This window comes from Tachysurus fulvidraco, chromosome 2 (assembly GCF_022655615.1).
Source record: "Tachysurus fulvidraco isolate hzauxx_2018 chromosome 2, HZAU_PFXX_2.0, whole genome shotgun sequence".
Taxonomy (NCBI): Eukaryota; Metazoa; Chordata; class Actinopteri; order Siluriformes; family Bagridae; genus Tachysurus; species Tachysurus fulvidraco.
The window spans coordinates 22536584-22553325 of record NC_062519.1 but is presented as its reverse complement, the minus strand read 5'-3'; the positions used below and the strand labels follow the sequence as shown (position 1 = coordinate 22553325).

The 16742-nt window shown below is 39.7% G+C and overlaps 1 protein-coding gene across 3 annotated transcripts in view; it reads left to right on the top strand.

Annotated features, from left to right (window-relative positions):
- The window catches only part of LOC113646190 (protein kinase C-binding protein NELL1), a 183209-nt gene that overhangs the window by 151665 nt on the left and 14802 nt on the right, over positions 1–16742 (top strand). Inside the window, exons 15-16 of one of the 3 annotated variants that reach the window (XM_027152256.2) lie at positions 7396–7491; positions 16494–16634. In XM_027152256.2, the coding sequence (XP_027008057.2) occupies positions 7396–7491; positions 16494–16634 (237 nt within the window). The remainder of the gene's footprint in view (positions 1–7395; positions 7492–16493; positions 16635–16742) is intronic. The other 2 variants (XM_047802902.1, XM_047802903.1) reach the window with 2 other exon arrangements.

Genomic DNA, 16742 nt, shown 5'->3' with positions numbered 1-16742 from the left:
TATATATATAAGGTGTTGGGCTACCAATCGGAAGGTTGTGAGTTCGAATCCTACGTCCACTAAGCTGCCACTGCTGAGCAAGGCCATTAACCCTCAATTGCTCAGTTGTATAAAAATGAGATAAAATGTAAGTCGCTCTGGATAAGTGCGTCTGCTAAATGCTGTAAATGCTTCACGCTCCATGTTTTCTTACAGCGTGTTGCCACTAATCCTTTGCTAAATAAATCTAATCATATATCCTGATACTATTCCTGTGTTACTAGAGTTGGCAAGGATAACCAGTACAATTATTATTATTGGTTATTAGTATAGTGTATCTGTGATCTGGTTTATAACATTTGGGTTGCCATGTCTAAGCCTTTTATGTGCAACTGTTGTGCAAATGTGTTTGATATCCTGTTAAAAAACACCTCATCAGGAGTGGACATTAACTGTAGTAATGATACCCCATGTCATCTCCTGAGCTTCAGTTACTGTGTGTGAAGATTTTCTCCGTAAATCTCTCTCCAGATCCTCTAGGATCCTCAGTCATCTGCTGTGATTTACCTCTACAGATATATCCACATGGATATTCAGCTGGTTTTACATGAGAGGATGTTACGACCTGGTCTAGGTCAGACCATAACATACAGGTAAAAATAAAAATCAGCATGAAAAGAGAAAAGGAAAAAAAAAAAAACGTGGCACGACAGTTTCACTTCTTGGATTTATTCGTTTTTCTTTTTGGTGGTTACGGTTTCAGAAGTCTGAAAGGCCAAAATAATAAATAAAAGTCCCTCTAACTCAACAAGTACCACTCAGTTAACCTGATCCAAAGAAAAGAAAAGAAAATACATGTCCTTCCCTCGCTCCCTATCAAGCCAAAAACAATAATAAACCAAATAACAAAACTGGCACCGACTTCCTACAAACCACCGAACAAGGTGTATTTACAATATCTACATATACCCATATTTACAAAATTACATGGAAACACATACAACAGGACGCACATACAATAAGGCAGAAAACACAAAATGACTAAATCAACACACAAGTTCTACAATATACACAGTGCTTTGCACAATGAGGTAACACGAAACGCACACCACCGCATACAACCATTCGAAACCGGCTTTTTCTCTGCCCCCGGGACTCTCGCTGACGTGGTTTAAATGTCCACCTGAAATTCCCATCCAGCCAATGACATCACAAAGAGGCGGGGCATAGAGCATACGATGATTGTCCAATGAAGTAATTGGAAGGGCTGAAACAAGAAACAGACACCGAAAGACACCCAAAATACACAAAAATCATAAGCAAAATCCCAAAGCATACTACAGCGTAACAGAGGACAATGGCCTAAAGCTTGTTTCTCTTGTCATTAAACCCTTTTTATGGTGTATTTTGGATCATTATCTTGCGGGATGATTCAACCATAATCCAGTTGTGAAGCAGACAGATTTTCATTTAAATTCTTCAGGTTCTTCATGGAGTCCGTGATGCTACATGACCTAACGGGGTTTCTAGGGTATTTGAGGAAAAGCAGGTTTAACAGGGAGGATTAAGCACTTTTCTGTGTATCTATCCTTCTTTCTACACTAAACATACCTTTATACCTTCATGTTTGTTGCCAACAAGGTATATTTCTGTCAGGACCACTTTGTCAAATGAGAATTTATTAGATGATAGCATACAGTTAGTGTTGGCAGTATGGTTCTGTTCGGGGCAGGAATCCACGCGCCTGTCCGTGCGCATGGATGGACCGAGCGGGGAGAGCAGCACAAGAAAATAGAATAGACCCCCCTATAACAGAACCATTAATCATGCATGGAGGTTGTTTTTTTTGTTGTTTTTTTGTTTTTTTGCAAATAATAAAAGAATAAATGGATAAATAAATAATTTAATAATTAGAGAGAGGGGGAGAGAGAGAATATGTGGAGATTTAAGACATAAACTGGTACAACGAACTCGGGTTCTGGCATGGTGGAGTCGGGGTTGGAGGAGGGAGTTTAAGTCGCAGCAGCGGCAACGCGCTAGAAAGCGGCTCAATGATTGGGACTTCAAATGGACGGGTAATTATTTATGTCGTTACCGGATTGGTGCGCGTCATGGACTGCTGATTAACAGCTGATGCACGCTTGATGACGTGGCCTGCCAGAACTAACGCGAAGCTTAATTTTTGTCTCCTCTTTCCATAGACACCAGTTCCAATCAGAGCTCCAGTAATATTCTTATTGTACAAGTACTACAGATGCATGTACGATGGATAAAAGTCTACACACCCCTGTTAAAATGGCAGCTTTTAGTGATAGAAAAATAACAAAACAAATAAACCATGTCAGAACTGTGAAATTACAACTTGTAGGTATGGAATGAGTGGAAAACAAATAGTTAAAGAGTTTCCCATCCAAATGACAGAACAACCAATGTACAGGTTTATAACGATCCAGCAGAGGAACAGCTGATAGATTAGAAAGCAGCTTAATCAGACTTGATTGGAGGCTGCAGAGGTTGCAGTGAGACGTTTCTCAACGTGACCTACAGCTAAATTTGTTCTGTGGTAATTGTAGTTAATTTCAGTGGGTGCAGTTTATTACCACAGAAAAACTCAGGCTCCAAATTGAGGCCACTGAACAGTTCAGCAAGGTGACCGAGTCAGTCATTAATTAATGAGACTAACGGTCTTTGCTTCGTTAAAATAAGGACAACCTGACTGAGACGGCATGAAGAAGAAACCATGAGAAATGGGAAGGCAAAGAAGGGAAGCCGTCCTCCTCTGGGTGAAATGGACTAGAGAGAAAGTCTGTTATAAATGTATAATGCTAAGACAAACCATATAGAATGTGCTGAAGAATCTTCAAGATACTTGTGAGGGATTTTTATGATGACGGAAGTTTTTAGCTTCGGTATTCACTGAAGGACAGAAATATAAAAAGAGAGAGAGAGAGATTATTACATGCCTGCAGGTATACTCATATCAGCATCACTAAAATAAAGAGCCAGAAGATAAGGCATAAGGGCAGACTGCCACTGTTACTGTTAATTAGTAATAACTGCTAACATACCTTACACTAGCAGTGTATTTTTTTTTTTATGTTGTTTTTGTGTTTCCGCTCTGTTTTATTTAGAGCGCTGGTGTTGTGGAATTCTAAATTTCTATGTATTTACCTTCTAAGACATTTCAGATAGGGATGCACTTATTTCCAGGATGTCAGAACAACGTAACAGATATTGCGTCATCGGGCAGGCGTGACCTATTTGATCATCTAACCCTAACCCTAACTGTAGAATTTAGTGAACACCATTTCAGATAGTGAATATCATGGACTGCTGGACAATTCCCTGCCACAACACCAGAGGGCGATCTGAGAGATCTTTGTTTATGTTACTTTCCCATGTGCTTTGTGTTATTTGTTTCCACCTGTTGCCTCGGCTGATCCTTTTTCCTTTTTCATTCGACACACAAGTTCCTAAAATTTGCTAATTACCTCCCTTCCTTATTTATACTTGCTGTTTTTGGCTGTTGTTGACCATCTTTGGTTAGCCATCTTTATGCCTTCGGTTTTCGGGTTCCCTGTATCCAGTTTTGTATTTTGTTCCATAGTTTGTTTTCCTGTGTGGGTTAGAGTAGTTATTTTATTCATCTTTAATAAAACACAGTCTGCCTTCTATCCCTGCATTAAGGTCTGGATTTTGATCCCACAGAGACACCGTGCACATAACAGTGAAACTAAAACACCTGAGTAAACCCAATATGAATATAAACAGCATTTCTTTTGAAAACTTATAAACTTGAGTTACGAAACTTATTAGGATTAAAGAGAATTAGTAATAGTATTATTATCGAATTAATACTTAAAGGTGGGGTCTCCGTTTTTTGAAAGCCAATGTTAATATTTGAAATCACCAAAACAAACACACCCCTAACCCAAACGGGTCCCACCCCTGTATCGATATCTCCGCCCACATATACATACGTAACCCAGGCAACTAATGGAAAGAAAAGTGTCTTTATCATAGCTGAAGGGAAGAACAATACGATTGTAGATAAACAAACAAGCAAAAATGACACACAAGCATAATCATGTAAAGGACAAAGGCATATATTAGTTCTGTGTAACAAAGCAATACCAACGTTACTCACCTATCAAGAAGGAAAAAAGCGCCTCGGCGTCTTAAGTAAAGTCGGCCACATAGTCACAGATCGTTCCCGAGTCAGTAACTCCTGAGCTAAACGCTGTTACTACACAAAAGGTGGTTGTAGCTGCCTCTCTACATTACTACGATAGAAAAGAGGTGTTATTTGTGTAGTAACAGCGTTTAGCTCAAGAGTTATTGACTCGGGAAACTCCAACCTGTGAATATGTGGCCAACTTCCAGCTCCTTCAGTTCTCTCCAGCTCTGGAAAGCTGATACTATATTAACACGTTCTACTTCTTGCCTTATCGTAAGCCTTTCTTCGCTTTCTTTCTTTGTTTTTATCCTCCATGTCAATGCTAAAACCGCTTTCTGCTAATGTCACACATGCGCACTGAACACTCTCTCCGCCGCATATTGACAAGCCCCGCCCCTTTCTGTTCATTGGCAACCCGTTAGTTTTGTATTTGTTTTGTTTGTCGTCCCGACTCAGTTTTCTGCAGCATTTCTCAAACAACGGAGACCCCACCTTCAATGTTGAAACCATAATGTAATAATATTTAGAATAGTAGTTAACACCATATGAGTAGTCGTAGTAATATTAGCAGTAGTAGATATAGTAGTATTCGTACTACTAGTAACAGTAGTGTTATTATTAGAAGTAGGAGTAGTAATAATATTGCATCATTCAGTAATGCTTATGAAAGGTTAGGGTGATTGTCAGTATATGAGCCCAGTTTTATTTATTTGTTCTTTGTAATACACTTTAAAAAGTTCTAAGGAAATAAACGAGCATTTTCTGCAGCTTGACTATAAATCTGCTCAGATTCCTGTTCATCTATCTGATTTAAAATGCCTGAGCAGTCACTTGATATGGAGCTCATCCATTATTTTTGCCAACTCCTCCTTTGTTTGTCTCTAACTCTGATCCTTTTCAGGCTGTTAGTCGTTTGTGCTCGTCACACACCGGACCGTGATGTGTGATTTGAATGTCTTCAGTCATCGTCTATGTCGTTGTGCTCTGTTTAATACGCCGTAATGATCCGCTTCTCCACACTTTCACCTTTGGTTGACTCGATACCTCGGGTGAGGATGGAAAGATTATAATAAAACCTTAAAATGAGATGCGCAAAGGTGAAGAAAGGCTATATTAATACAATCATCATCATCTACCCCATATACACCCAATGCATTTTATATGGTAAAGTAAAACCATGTGATTATGCAAATGAATTACAACACAAAATAAATATATAAATAAAAGGGAACAAAGGAAAAACAGTAAGTATATTTTGAGTTTATAAAAAGAAGCTTGCTAATAAATAGTAGTGTAGTGATCAGAGCATCGGACTCTTCATCCAATCCGCATGTCAGACTCCGATATAAACACGATGAAAGGCTCACATGCAGCCAGGGTACGTAAAGGACATATCCTCCTGCAGCTCTTACTCCGTAGAACTTCCCTTTGCATCCCATACGTCTTCCTTCTCCTTGACATCTTTATCCATTGTCATTTCCCCACCCCCACCCCATTCGATTTGCACCGTCATTGTCTGAACGTGTGGAAAATCGGTCTGTCAGTTGGCAGCAATTTGTCACGCAATAATCACAGTATTCACTTTTTAATCAGGGAAAGAAAGAGAGTAAAAAGACCTTAGATAATTTCCTCATTACACCATTCTGCACTGCGATGAAGTGCCGAGTGATTTCCCATCAGGCCTCAGTGTTAAATCCTACAGTCTCACCGCACTCAACAACTGGGCGCTTGTGTGTAGCTGTGTACAGTTCAAACGCTGTAATTTCCTGCAGACTGAATCATTTCTAAACATTTCTCTGAAGAGTAAACACTTCACACTGCACAACACACACATACACACAATGTAAGGCATGATTTCATCACTTCATGTCCTCTAAATGACACTGAATCTTGAAAATGTACACACACGTCTATCAAAGCTCCTTCCTCATCCTGCCTGCTGATCCTTTCTACAAATTCATATCGTTTCTGTTCAGTCAGGATTTATTTAGACGTATAATGTGTGTGTTCTGATTCAGCCCGGACTTTGGCTACGTGCATTTGTTTGTTTATGTTTCTTGTCACGTGTCTGCCCCGCCTTCGTCTGCTCCTCCCTGTCACCACACCTGCTCCTCATTGTCCACTTGGTTACATAGGTCCAAAAAGACCTTGGCGTATTCCTCAATTGAGGAATCTTCCTGGCGTAGGCAGCAGACAGACACAGGACAAAAACACAGACAGACTTATTACAGTGTGTCTATAAATACTGGCACCATTCATTTACTACAAGAAGTGATAAGATACAAGTTTTATTTAAATGTAAATGTTTTATTTTTAATGTAAATTGTTTCAAGATTTTTTGTTGTTGTTGTTTTTTTACAAATCACAGGTTTCTAAAGAATGGGCTTATTTTGATTTGATTCATTTCATGTAATGAAGCATTTTATTCACGACTGATGTTTCTTTTCAGTAAAATATGTTTGAGAGGTTTTTTTTAAGTAATCAGTTGTTTCCTGTTGTCTGCATGAATTCTTGGTGTGTTTTTTTTTTAATTGAGTGTTTTAATCATTCTGGAGAGCAGAGCATCGTGTATTTTTTAGAAGCGTTTGAATCCTGCCTCGGTCAGTTTTGTTACTGCTGCGTTTCGCTCTTTTTTAGCTTTCTGTTCCACTCATGTTTACTCATTATTACAGTTTAAGGAACTTTATTTATTACCTAAGGAAATAGATCGTTTTACTCAGTCCCCCCCCCCAACTACGTATGTGGATATAGACAAGAAATGCACTTCTGTATCAAAATGAGTAAAAATAAAACAAGCTTAACTGTGCCGCTTAATTATAACAATTAAAATCCCAAATATTATTGCAGATTTCATTTATTTATTTGTTTGTTTGTTTGTTTGTTTGCTTGCTTTTTGGCCACACCCCCCAAACCCGAACCCCACATCGAGACAGACGAAAGAAAAGACAGGAGGAAGTGAAGGTTTGGGGTTAAATGATGGGGAAAATATTCAACATGAAGAGAAAACATTTCTCATTTAAAAAAGGAGCATAATGGAGGTTTCACAGAACAGATGTTGGCTGATGAAATGTTTCTTGCTGTTCCTGCTCACGGTGACACATGGCCTTCCTGCTTTGAGATGACAAATCTAAATTACACGAATGTTGGTTCATCATGTCTGTATAGTTGTGTCTGTCCTTTCTCTTAACGCTTGTGCTGAAGCAACTGCAGACTGACCTCCGTGTACCTCCTCTCTGCAGCGGTTTGTAAGGATGTCTGTCTCAACGGAGGAACTTGTGCGTCTCCAAACACTTGTGTGTGTCCTTCAGGCTTCACTGGCGGACTCTGTGAGACAGGTAAACATGTCCTCTTTGTATTACTCTTCTTATTATATTACATTTACATACCTTATCATTTGGGCTTCTTTGATCATCTATACCTCACCCAGGATATTGAAGTATTTATATATTATATATTATATATCTAAAATGTGAAATTGTAATAATCTGCTTGCTAGCTGTTATCCTTAGCTAGCATATGTAGACATGACGGGATGAAATCAGCTAGATTTTAAAAATGTATCCACATAACTGCTCTAAATAGTATGGGATTAGTAATTGGAGAAGAACAGTGGTAGACATGGGATTAGTAATAAGTGACTAACAGTGGTAGACATGATGGGATTAGTAAATAGAGTAACAGTGCTAGGCATAGGATTAGTAATAAGTGACTAACAGTGGTAGACATGATGGGATTAGTAAATAGAGTAACAGTGCTAGGCATAGGATTAGTAATAAGTGACTAATCACTGATCCCATCATGTCTCCTGCTGTTAGTCACTTATTACTAATCCTTTGTCTACCACTGTTACTCTAATTACTAATCGCATTATGTCAACCACTGTTAGTCGCTTATTACTAATCCCATCACATCTACCAATGTTACTCTTTAATTACTGATCCCATCATGTCTACCGCTGTTAGTCACTCATTACTAATCCCTTGTCTACCTCTGTTACTCTAACTACTAATCCCATCATGTCTATCTCTGTTAAAGTAACAGCAGTAGACTTGGAATTAGTAATACATCACTAACAGCAGTAGACGTGATGGGATTAGTAATTAGAGTAAGAGTGGTAGACAAGGGATTAGTGATGAGTGACTAACAGTGGTAGACGTTATGGGATTAGTAATTAGAGTAACAGTGGTAGACAAGGGATTAGTGATGAGTGACTAACAGTGGTAGACGTTATGGGATTAGTAATTAGAGTAACAGTGGTAGACATGGGATTAGTAATGAGTGACTAACAGTGGTAGACGTTGGGGGATTAGTGATTAGAGTAACAGTGGTAGACGTTATGGGATTAGTAATTAGAGTAACAGTGGTAGACAAGGGATTAGTGATGAGTGACTAACAGTGGTAGACGTTATGGGATTAGTAATTAGAGTAACAGTGGTAGACAAGGGATTAGTGATGAGTGACTAACAGTGGTAGACGTTATGGGATTAGTAATTAGAGTAACAGTGGTAGACAAGGGATTAGTGATGAGTGACTAACAGTGGTAGACGTTATGGGATTAGTAATTAGAGTAACAGTGGTAGACAAGGGATTAGTAATGAGTGACTAACAGTGGTAGACATTATGAGATTAGTAATTAGAGTAACAGTGGTAGACAAGGGATTAGTAATGAGTGACTAACAGTGGTAGACGTTATGGGATTAGTAATTAGAGTAACAGTGGTAGACATGGGATTAGTAATGAATGACTAACAGTGGTAGACGTTGGGGGATTAGTGATTAGAGTAACAGTGGTAGACGTTATGGGATTAGTAATTAGAGTAACAGTGGTAGACAAGGGATTAGTAATGAATGACTAACAGTGGTAGACCTTATGGGATTAGTGATTAGAGTAATAGTGGTAGACAAGGGATTAGTAATAAGAGACTGTGTTAGACATGATGGGATTAGTAATTAAAGAGTGACAGGTAGATATAATGGGATTGGTAATTGGTAAAGAGTAACAGAAGTAAACGTGATGCGATTAGTAATTAAAGAGTAACGGTTTGTAGACATATTGGGATTATTAATAAGCACGTCAGAGCAGTAGTAGGGGATTTTGCGTTTTGAGGGCAATATGTCAAGTGCCGGCTGTGACGGGTCTGTAATAATCCTGACTTCAAGAGAATGTTTCATCTGTGAACTGGATTTTGTGTCAGCGCCTGGAAAATGAGCTTATTATGCTGTGAACAACATGATCGTCCTGAGCAGCGATTAGCTTTTAATTCAACAGGCTGTTGTAATCATAGCTAGTAATAGCAAGCTAGCAACTTAACATGGGTTAGACTAAAGCTTCTTACTCCAGACACTAGCTAGCTAGTTAGTCCTTAGCTACTTCCATATCAGTTCCATCCTCCAGTGGATCTCTCCCAGACTGTGCTGTACATAGAGCCTTAGAGATTAGAGACCTCAGATATTTTTTTAAGGTCGACCCACATGTTACATGCTAGCTCTGAATACCAAAGTGCTAAATAAAAAAATGTGTCAGTTTACTTATTAATTTATAAACAAGTTCGCGCACTACATGAGTTATGAAGGGATTCAGGAAGCCGTCTTTAATCAGAGAACTTTCTTAGCAGCGAGAGAAACCCGTCAGCGTTAAACAGCTGTGTCAGTGTCTGGTTAGCGCTAGAGTTTTAGCTGCCGTCGCGTGTCGACGAGATGACGGGAGCTTTGATCATGTGCCAGTCTAACTGTGGCCGTGTGCCTCGTTCTCTTTAGTTTGTCTTTGGAAGACGCTTCTTCTCCTGTGCAGGTCTTTAGCAGCTCCGAGGTCTTTTCTAATGCTAATCTGTTGTGATCCTTCTGCTTCGTTAATGTTGAGTTTCGTCTGATTTGTTGATGTCAGTCAGTGGTTTTGTGTTGTGCTTGTTCTCTTTGGTCTTGTGTTTTCTGTTTCTGTGTAGCCTCACCTGTGACACTCTCTGAAACCTTCCTTTGAACCAAGTCATTTGCTACATCAGTAACACTGGCGGTTTGTTGTGCTTGCGGTTTGTCTAAGTGTTTGGCTCCTGGTTTTCTGCCACCTCCATTGGTCCTGATACACATTAAAGGATTAGTTCTGTTTCTGACAGCAAAGTCTTTCAGCTCTGAATACAGTGAGAATTAAAGACCAAAAAAAGACAACTCTTGCTTAATGCATCAATACATTCACAGCAGAATCACAGCAGCTTCTCTGATTCCTTTGTTTTTGGGCTTTTGTAGAATGTCACAATTTAATTAGATGCGTTTCATCAAACACAATACAAATTGTTATATTGTTAGTAATTGTGTGTTGTTTTTATTGTCGTCTGTGAAAGTCATGTATTGTGTGAAATTTTGCTGTCTTCTGTGTGTCACATGTTGTGTATAATTTTGTTGTCGCCTGTGTGAGACACGTGTTGTGTGTTGTTTTGTTGTCGCCTGTGTAAGTCACGTGTTGTGTATTGTTTTGTTGTCGCCTGTGTAAGACACGTTGTGTATTTTGTTGTTGCCTGTGTAAGTCACGTGTTGTGTATTGTTTTGTTGTCGCCTGTGTAAGTCACATGTTGTGTATTGTTTTGTTGTCGCCTGTGTAAGACACGTTGTGTATTTTGTTGTTGCCTGTGTAAGTCACGTTTTGTGTTGTTTTGTTGTTGCCTGTGTAAGTCACGTGTTGTGTATTGTTTTGTTGTTGCCTGTGTAAGTCACGTGTTTTGTATTGTTTTGCTGTCGAATGTGTAAGTCACGTGTTGGGTATTGTTTTGTTGTCGCCTGTGTAAGACACGTTGTGTATTTTGTTGTTGCCTGTGTAAGTCACGTGTTGTGTGTTGTTTTGTTGTCACCTGTGTAAGACACATGTTGTGTGTTGTTTTGTTGTCGCCTGTGTAAGTCACGTGTTGTGTATTGTTTTGTTGTTGCCTGTGTAAGTCACGTGTTGTGTATTGTTTTGTTGTTGCCTGTGTAAGTCACGTGTTTTGTATTGTTTTGTTGTCGCCTGTGTAAGTCACGTGTTGTGTTGTTTTGTTGTTGCCTGTGTAAGTCACGTGTTGTGTATTGTTTTGTTGTTGCCTGTGTAAGTCACGTGTTGTGTATTGTTTTGTTGTCGCCTGTGTAAGACACATGTTGTGTGTTGTTTTGTTGTCGCCTGTGTAAGTCACGTGTTGTGTATTGTTTTGTTGTTGCCTGTGTAAGTCACGTGTTGTGTATTGTTTTGTTGTCGCCTGTGTAAGTCACGTGTTGTGTTGTTTTGTTGTTGCCTGTGTAAGTCACGTGTTTTGTATTGTTTTGTTGTCGCCTGTGTAAGTCACGTGTTGTGTTGTTTTGTTGTTGCCTGTGTAAGTCACGTGTTGTGTATTGTTTTGTTGTTGCCTGTGTAAGTCACGTGTTGTGTATTGTTTTGTTGTCGCCTGTGTAAGTCACGTGTTGTGTATTGTTTTGTTGTCACCTGTGTAAGTCACGTGTTGTGTATTGTTTTGTTGTCGCCTGTGTGAGACACGTGTTGTGTGTTGTTTTGTTGTCGCCTGTGTGAGTCACGTGTTGTGTGTTGTTTTGTTGTCGCCTGTGTGAGTCACGTGTTGTGTGTTGTTTTGTTGCCGCCTGTGTGAGTCACGTGTTGTGTGTTGTTTTGTTGCCGCCTGTGTGAGTCACGTGTTGTGTGTTGTTTTGTTGCCGCCTGTGTGAGTCACGTGTTGTGTGTTGTTTTGTTGTCGCCTGTGTGAGTCACGTGTTGTGTGTTGTTTTGTTGTCGCCTGTGTGAGTCACGTGTTGTGTGTTGTTTTGTTGTCGCCTGTGTAAGTCACGTGTTGTGTTGTTTTGTTGTCGCCTGTGTAAGTCACGTGTTGTGTATTGTTTTGTTGTTGCCTGTGTAAGTCACGTGTTTTGTATTGTTTTGTTGTCGCCTGTGTAAGTCACGTGTTGTGTTGTTTTGTTGTTGCCTGTGTAAGTCACGTGTTGTGTATTGTTTTGTTGTTGCCTGTGTAAGTCACGTGTTGTGTATTGTTTTGTTGTCGCCTGTGTAAGTCACGTGTTGTGTATTGTTTTGTTGTCACCTGTGTAAGTCACGTGTTGTGTATTGTTTTGTTGTCGCCTGTGTAAGACACGTGTTGTGTGTTGTTTTGTTGTCGCCTGTGTGAGTCACGTGTTGTGTGTTGTTTTGTTGTTGCCTGTGTGGGTCACGTGTTGTGTGTTGTTTTGTTGCCGCCTGTGTGAGTCACGTGTTGTGTGTTGTTTTGTTGCCGCCTGTGTGAGTCACGTGTTGTGTGTTGTTTTGTTGTCGCCTGTGTGAGTCACGTGTTGTGTGTTGTTTTGTTGCCGCCTGTGTGAGTCACGTGTTGTGTGTTGTTTTGTTGTCGCCTGTGTGAGTCACGTGTTGTGTGTTGTTTTGTTGCCGCCTGTGTGAGTCACGTGTTGTGTGTTGTTTTGTTGTCACCTGTGTGAGTCACGTGTTGTGTGTTGTTTTGTTGTTGCCTGTGTGAGTCACGTGTTGTGTGTTGTTTTGTTGCCGCCTGTGTGAGTCACGTGTTGTGTATTGTTAATACACTTCTTTATCTCTGAATCCTGAAGGCAGGTTTTGCACTGCTTTATATCCGACTTCACACATTTGGTGGTCGAAAGTGGAACTCTGTTTGACTTCATCTGTTGCCATGGTTTCCAGAAGCTCCACAGGTCAGCGCTCTCAGTGGGTCTGATGAGGAGATTAGAACAGATAGAAGTTCTCACATTATGGGATGTTTTTTAGTAAAAGTTTCCATCGCAGGCTTCCTCAGTAGTGGTTACTAGTGTTTTGTGCTAAAAGTCTGAACACACACTACAGCAGGTGTAATGACCGGATCAGAGCAAACACTGGGAAGTGAGGACATTTTGTTACATTTACATCATTTCCTGTCCAGTGTCATACAAATGAGGATGAAGTTCCCTTCTGAGCCTGGTTCCTCGCGAGGGTTCTTCCTCATATCCTCTCAGGGAGTTTTTCCTTGCCGTCGCCTCCGGCTTGCTCATTAGGGATATTTTTCATAATATTTTGAAATGAATTTTAAACTTTAATTGTATAATATTTAATTATTTTTATATTCTTATTTATTTATTTATTTATTTATTTATTTATTTATTTATTTATTTATTTATTCATTCATTTTTGTTATTATTATATATTTCTTTCTTTTTTTCTTTCTCTCTCTCTCTCTTCTGTTTCCATACTTCTGTAAAGCTGCTTTGAGACAGTGGGAATTGTTAAATGCGCTATACAAATAAATTGAAATTGAATACTGTAAGCTGATTGGCTGATAGCGGTCATGTGGTATGTCGATGGTATAATCGAGTCAGCAACTCAAATCCATTCACAGATTATTAGCCCAATGACACAATACAGCACATTTGAGCTGTCTGTGCTTATCTCCGCCCCATAGATGAATAGCTGATTGGCACGCTTTTTTTTTTTTGGTTGTTGTTATTCTTTATAATTAAAGTTCAGTACGGTTTTGCTGTTTGTACTCTGTTGGAGTGTTCTGTAGCGTTTTGTGTACTCTCTCTCTCTCTCTCTCTCTCTCTCCATTTCCAGCAGATGCCTTAATTCTTGTCATCATCGTGTTCTAGTCCCTCGGCCTAAAAACACATTAATCCTCTCAGTAATTTTTTATAATCTCACAGCTGGTGTGTCGTGTGTGTGTGTGTGTGTGTGTGTGTGTGTGTGTGTGTGTGTGTGTGTGTGTGTGTGTGTGTGTGTGTGGTTGATGTGGAGGATCGTACACACTCGATTACATCCTAGCGAGAGAACCGAGGCAGTTGGAGCACTTTTTCGAAAGGGGTAAAAAAAAAAAAAAAAATAGACCTGGTTGCTGCTTGTACGCTGCAAATGAAAAACGTCACGTCGGTAATGAGCTTCCTCCCTGCCGGCGTGTTGGCGGAGTTTCAGAGACACATGAAGCCCTTCAGTGTGTAAATGCACATTCTGCAAGTGAGGCAGGATCTCCATCTGTCTCTCTGCTGGGATGAAAGCAGCAGATTTGTGTCTTTGTGCACGCTATGAAGTGTCTGATAGCAAATGGAGTTTACACACTTCATCTGTTAGCCTCCTGCCAAGAGACCTTATTGTCTTTAAATCTCTCTCTCTCTCTCTCTCTCTCTCTCTCTCTCTGTCTCTCTCTTTATATGCAGCACTACTTATGTTTGCATATGTTTTGTAGACTTATTTATGAATTTCATTTTTAATGTCCCCTTTTAAGAATGCTTACCACAACGACAACGGTGTCGACTGAATGAGTGTATTTCAAATATCACCCGAATCACTGTAAATGTTCATGATAAGCACAGAGCCATAAAACGCTGAAACATCATTTGGTTTATGTTGTCTATAAAAAATAATAATAAATAAATAAATCTTTTGAGCGACGCTGATTTTCCTTGCTCTCGCACACGTACTGTACGTCGCTCAGCCTCACGGCACAGCGCAAGTTCTGACACGGCTCATTTACATTTAACCGATCCTCGAAAACTCCATTAAAGGTCATGCACACAGCGAGCTAGGACACGAAATGACTACTAAACGACTACTGAAAAGAGGAATTAGAACTTTACCGACAGTACAGATAAGTAGCAGTGCAGCAGCACACTAAATTAACAGAGAAGGTGTTACAGATGTTACAGATGTTAGCTATGCACTTATACCTACATTAGCATTAGGAGAAAAAATATATATACTCAGATTAGTGTATTTTAACACTGTGGCCTTCGGTAACCGACTTCGACTATGATGGTTGCAGCAAGTGAGCGGGATTTTTTATTTTTTTTTTTATGTGTTTTGGATTAAATTCGAAGGATTTATTTCCATATACCAATTTTTTTTAGATATCGTCTTTATTAAATATTAAAAAGAATAAGGAGTTTCGAATCAAAAATAAATGTTCTAATGTTTAAAAGATGTAACAAGATAAAAATTAAAAATAAAATTTTTGAGCATTTAAACAGTGTAGAACTGCTGCATGAATAAATAAACAAACAAAAATTAAATAAATAAATAAATAAATAAATAAATTAAATAAATTTGGTAGTGCTAAAAGAAAGGAAGAAACAACCAAAAATGACGTTTTAAAAATGGAGGTCGTTTAGTGGATCTGTCACAAAAATGTTTTAAACTTCATATTTTTTTATTCTATTGTATACAGTGTTAATAAAAAGTGCTACTTATCATTAGCATTTTCCTGGCTGTTTAAGTCAGCACACAGCACTCAGCACTCGGCTTTGTTGTTATATTTCCGTCTGCATCCTTTGGGACTGTGACAGGAAGAAGAAGAAGTGCAGAAGAAGAAGTGCAGTAAGCATCTTCTCTTCTCTGGAAATCGCACCGATTGAGAAGCTCCACTGTAAATGATGACAGTAAGAGCAGCACTCTGAAGTCAGCGCTGGAAGCTAATTATCTGCTGTGACGGACCTTCATTATCACACGAGTCTGTCTTAATTGCTGTGGCGTCAAAAAAAAAAAGGGAAACGAGACAGGAAACAAATCACACCACAGATCCCAGCAGTGGCTCAGAGAAACGCAATCCAAATGACAACAAAACGACTTTTACTGTTTCCCTCTGATCTAAAGACAAAATAAACACATTATTACTGCAGTGTGGGATTAATCACACATGAAACCTGTGTGTGTTGTCATTGTTTTAGCATGCAGTGTGTGTGCGTGCATGTCTGTTGTCACTGTTATAGCTTGTGTGTGTGTGTGTGTGTGTGTGTGTGTGTGTGTGTGTGTGTGTGTGTGTGTGATTGTTTTAGCTTGTTTGTGTGTGTGTGTGGGTGGGTTGTCACTGTTCTAGCTTGTTTTGTGTGTGCATGTGTGTCTGTCTGTCTGTGTGTGTTGTGTGTATAAGCTGACTGTCTTAGCTTGTTTTGTGTGTAAGTGTGTGTGCGTATGCGAGTGTGTGTATGCGTGTGTTGTTACTGTTTTAGCTTGTTTTGTGTGTGTGTGTGTGTGTGTGTGTGTGTGTGTGTGTGTGTGTGTGTGTGTGTGTGTGTGTGTGTGTGTGTGTGTGTGGTCACTGTTTTACCTGATCTTCAGCTGCATTATTACAAAATGTAATATGCTTCCCACAGCATAATATTCTCTCTCTCTCTCTCTCTCTCTCTCTCTCTCTCTCTCTCTCTCTCTCTCTTACTCTTTCTCTCTGTCTCTCTCTCTCTCTCTTACTCTCTCTCTCTCTCTCTCTCTCTCTCTCTCTCTCTCTCTCTCTCTCTCTCTCTCTCTCTCTCTCTCTCTCTCTCTCTCTCTCTCTCTCTTACTCTCTCTCTCTCTCTCTCTCTCTCTCTCTCTCTCTCTCTCTCTCTCTCTCTCTGTGTGTGTGTGTGTGTAGATGTTGACGAGTGTGTAGAAGGTTTTGCTCAGTGCCACACACGCTCTCTATGTGCCAATCTTCCCGGATGGTACCACTGCCAGTGTCGGAGCGGTTTCCATGACGACGGCTCTCACCTGCCCGATGGCAGCTCCTGCGTGGGTGGGTCACGCTTATATCATCACTTCCTGTCATTTAATCCATCATCCTGATTCTTCTTGCTTTCCTTTCACTTTTCTTTCAGCCCTTTTATCTCTTTGTACTTTTTCC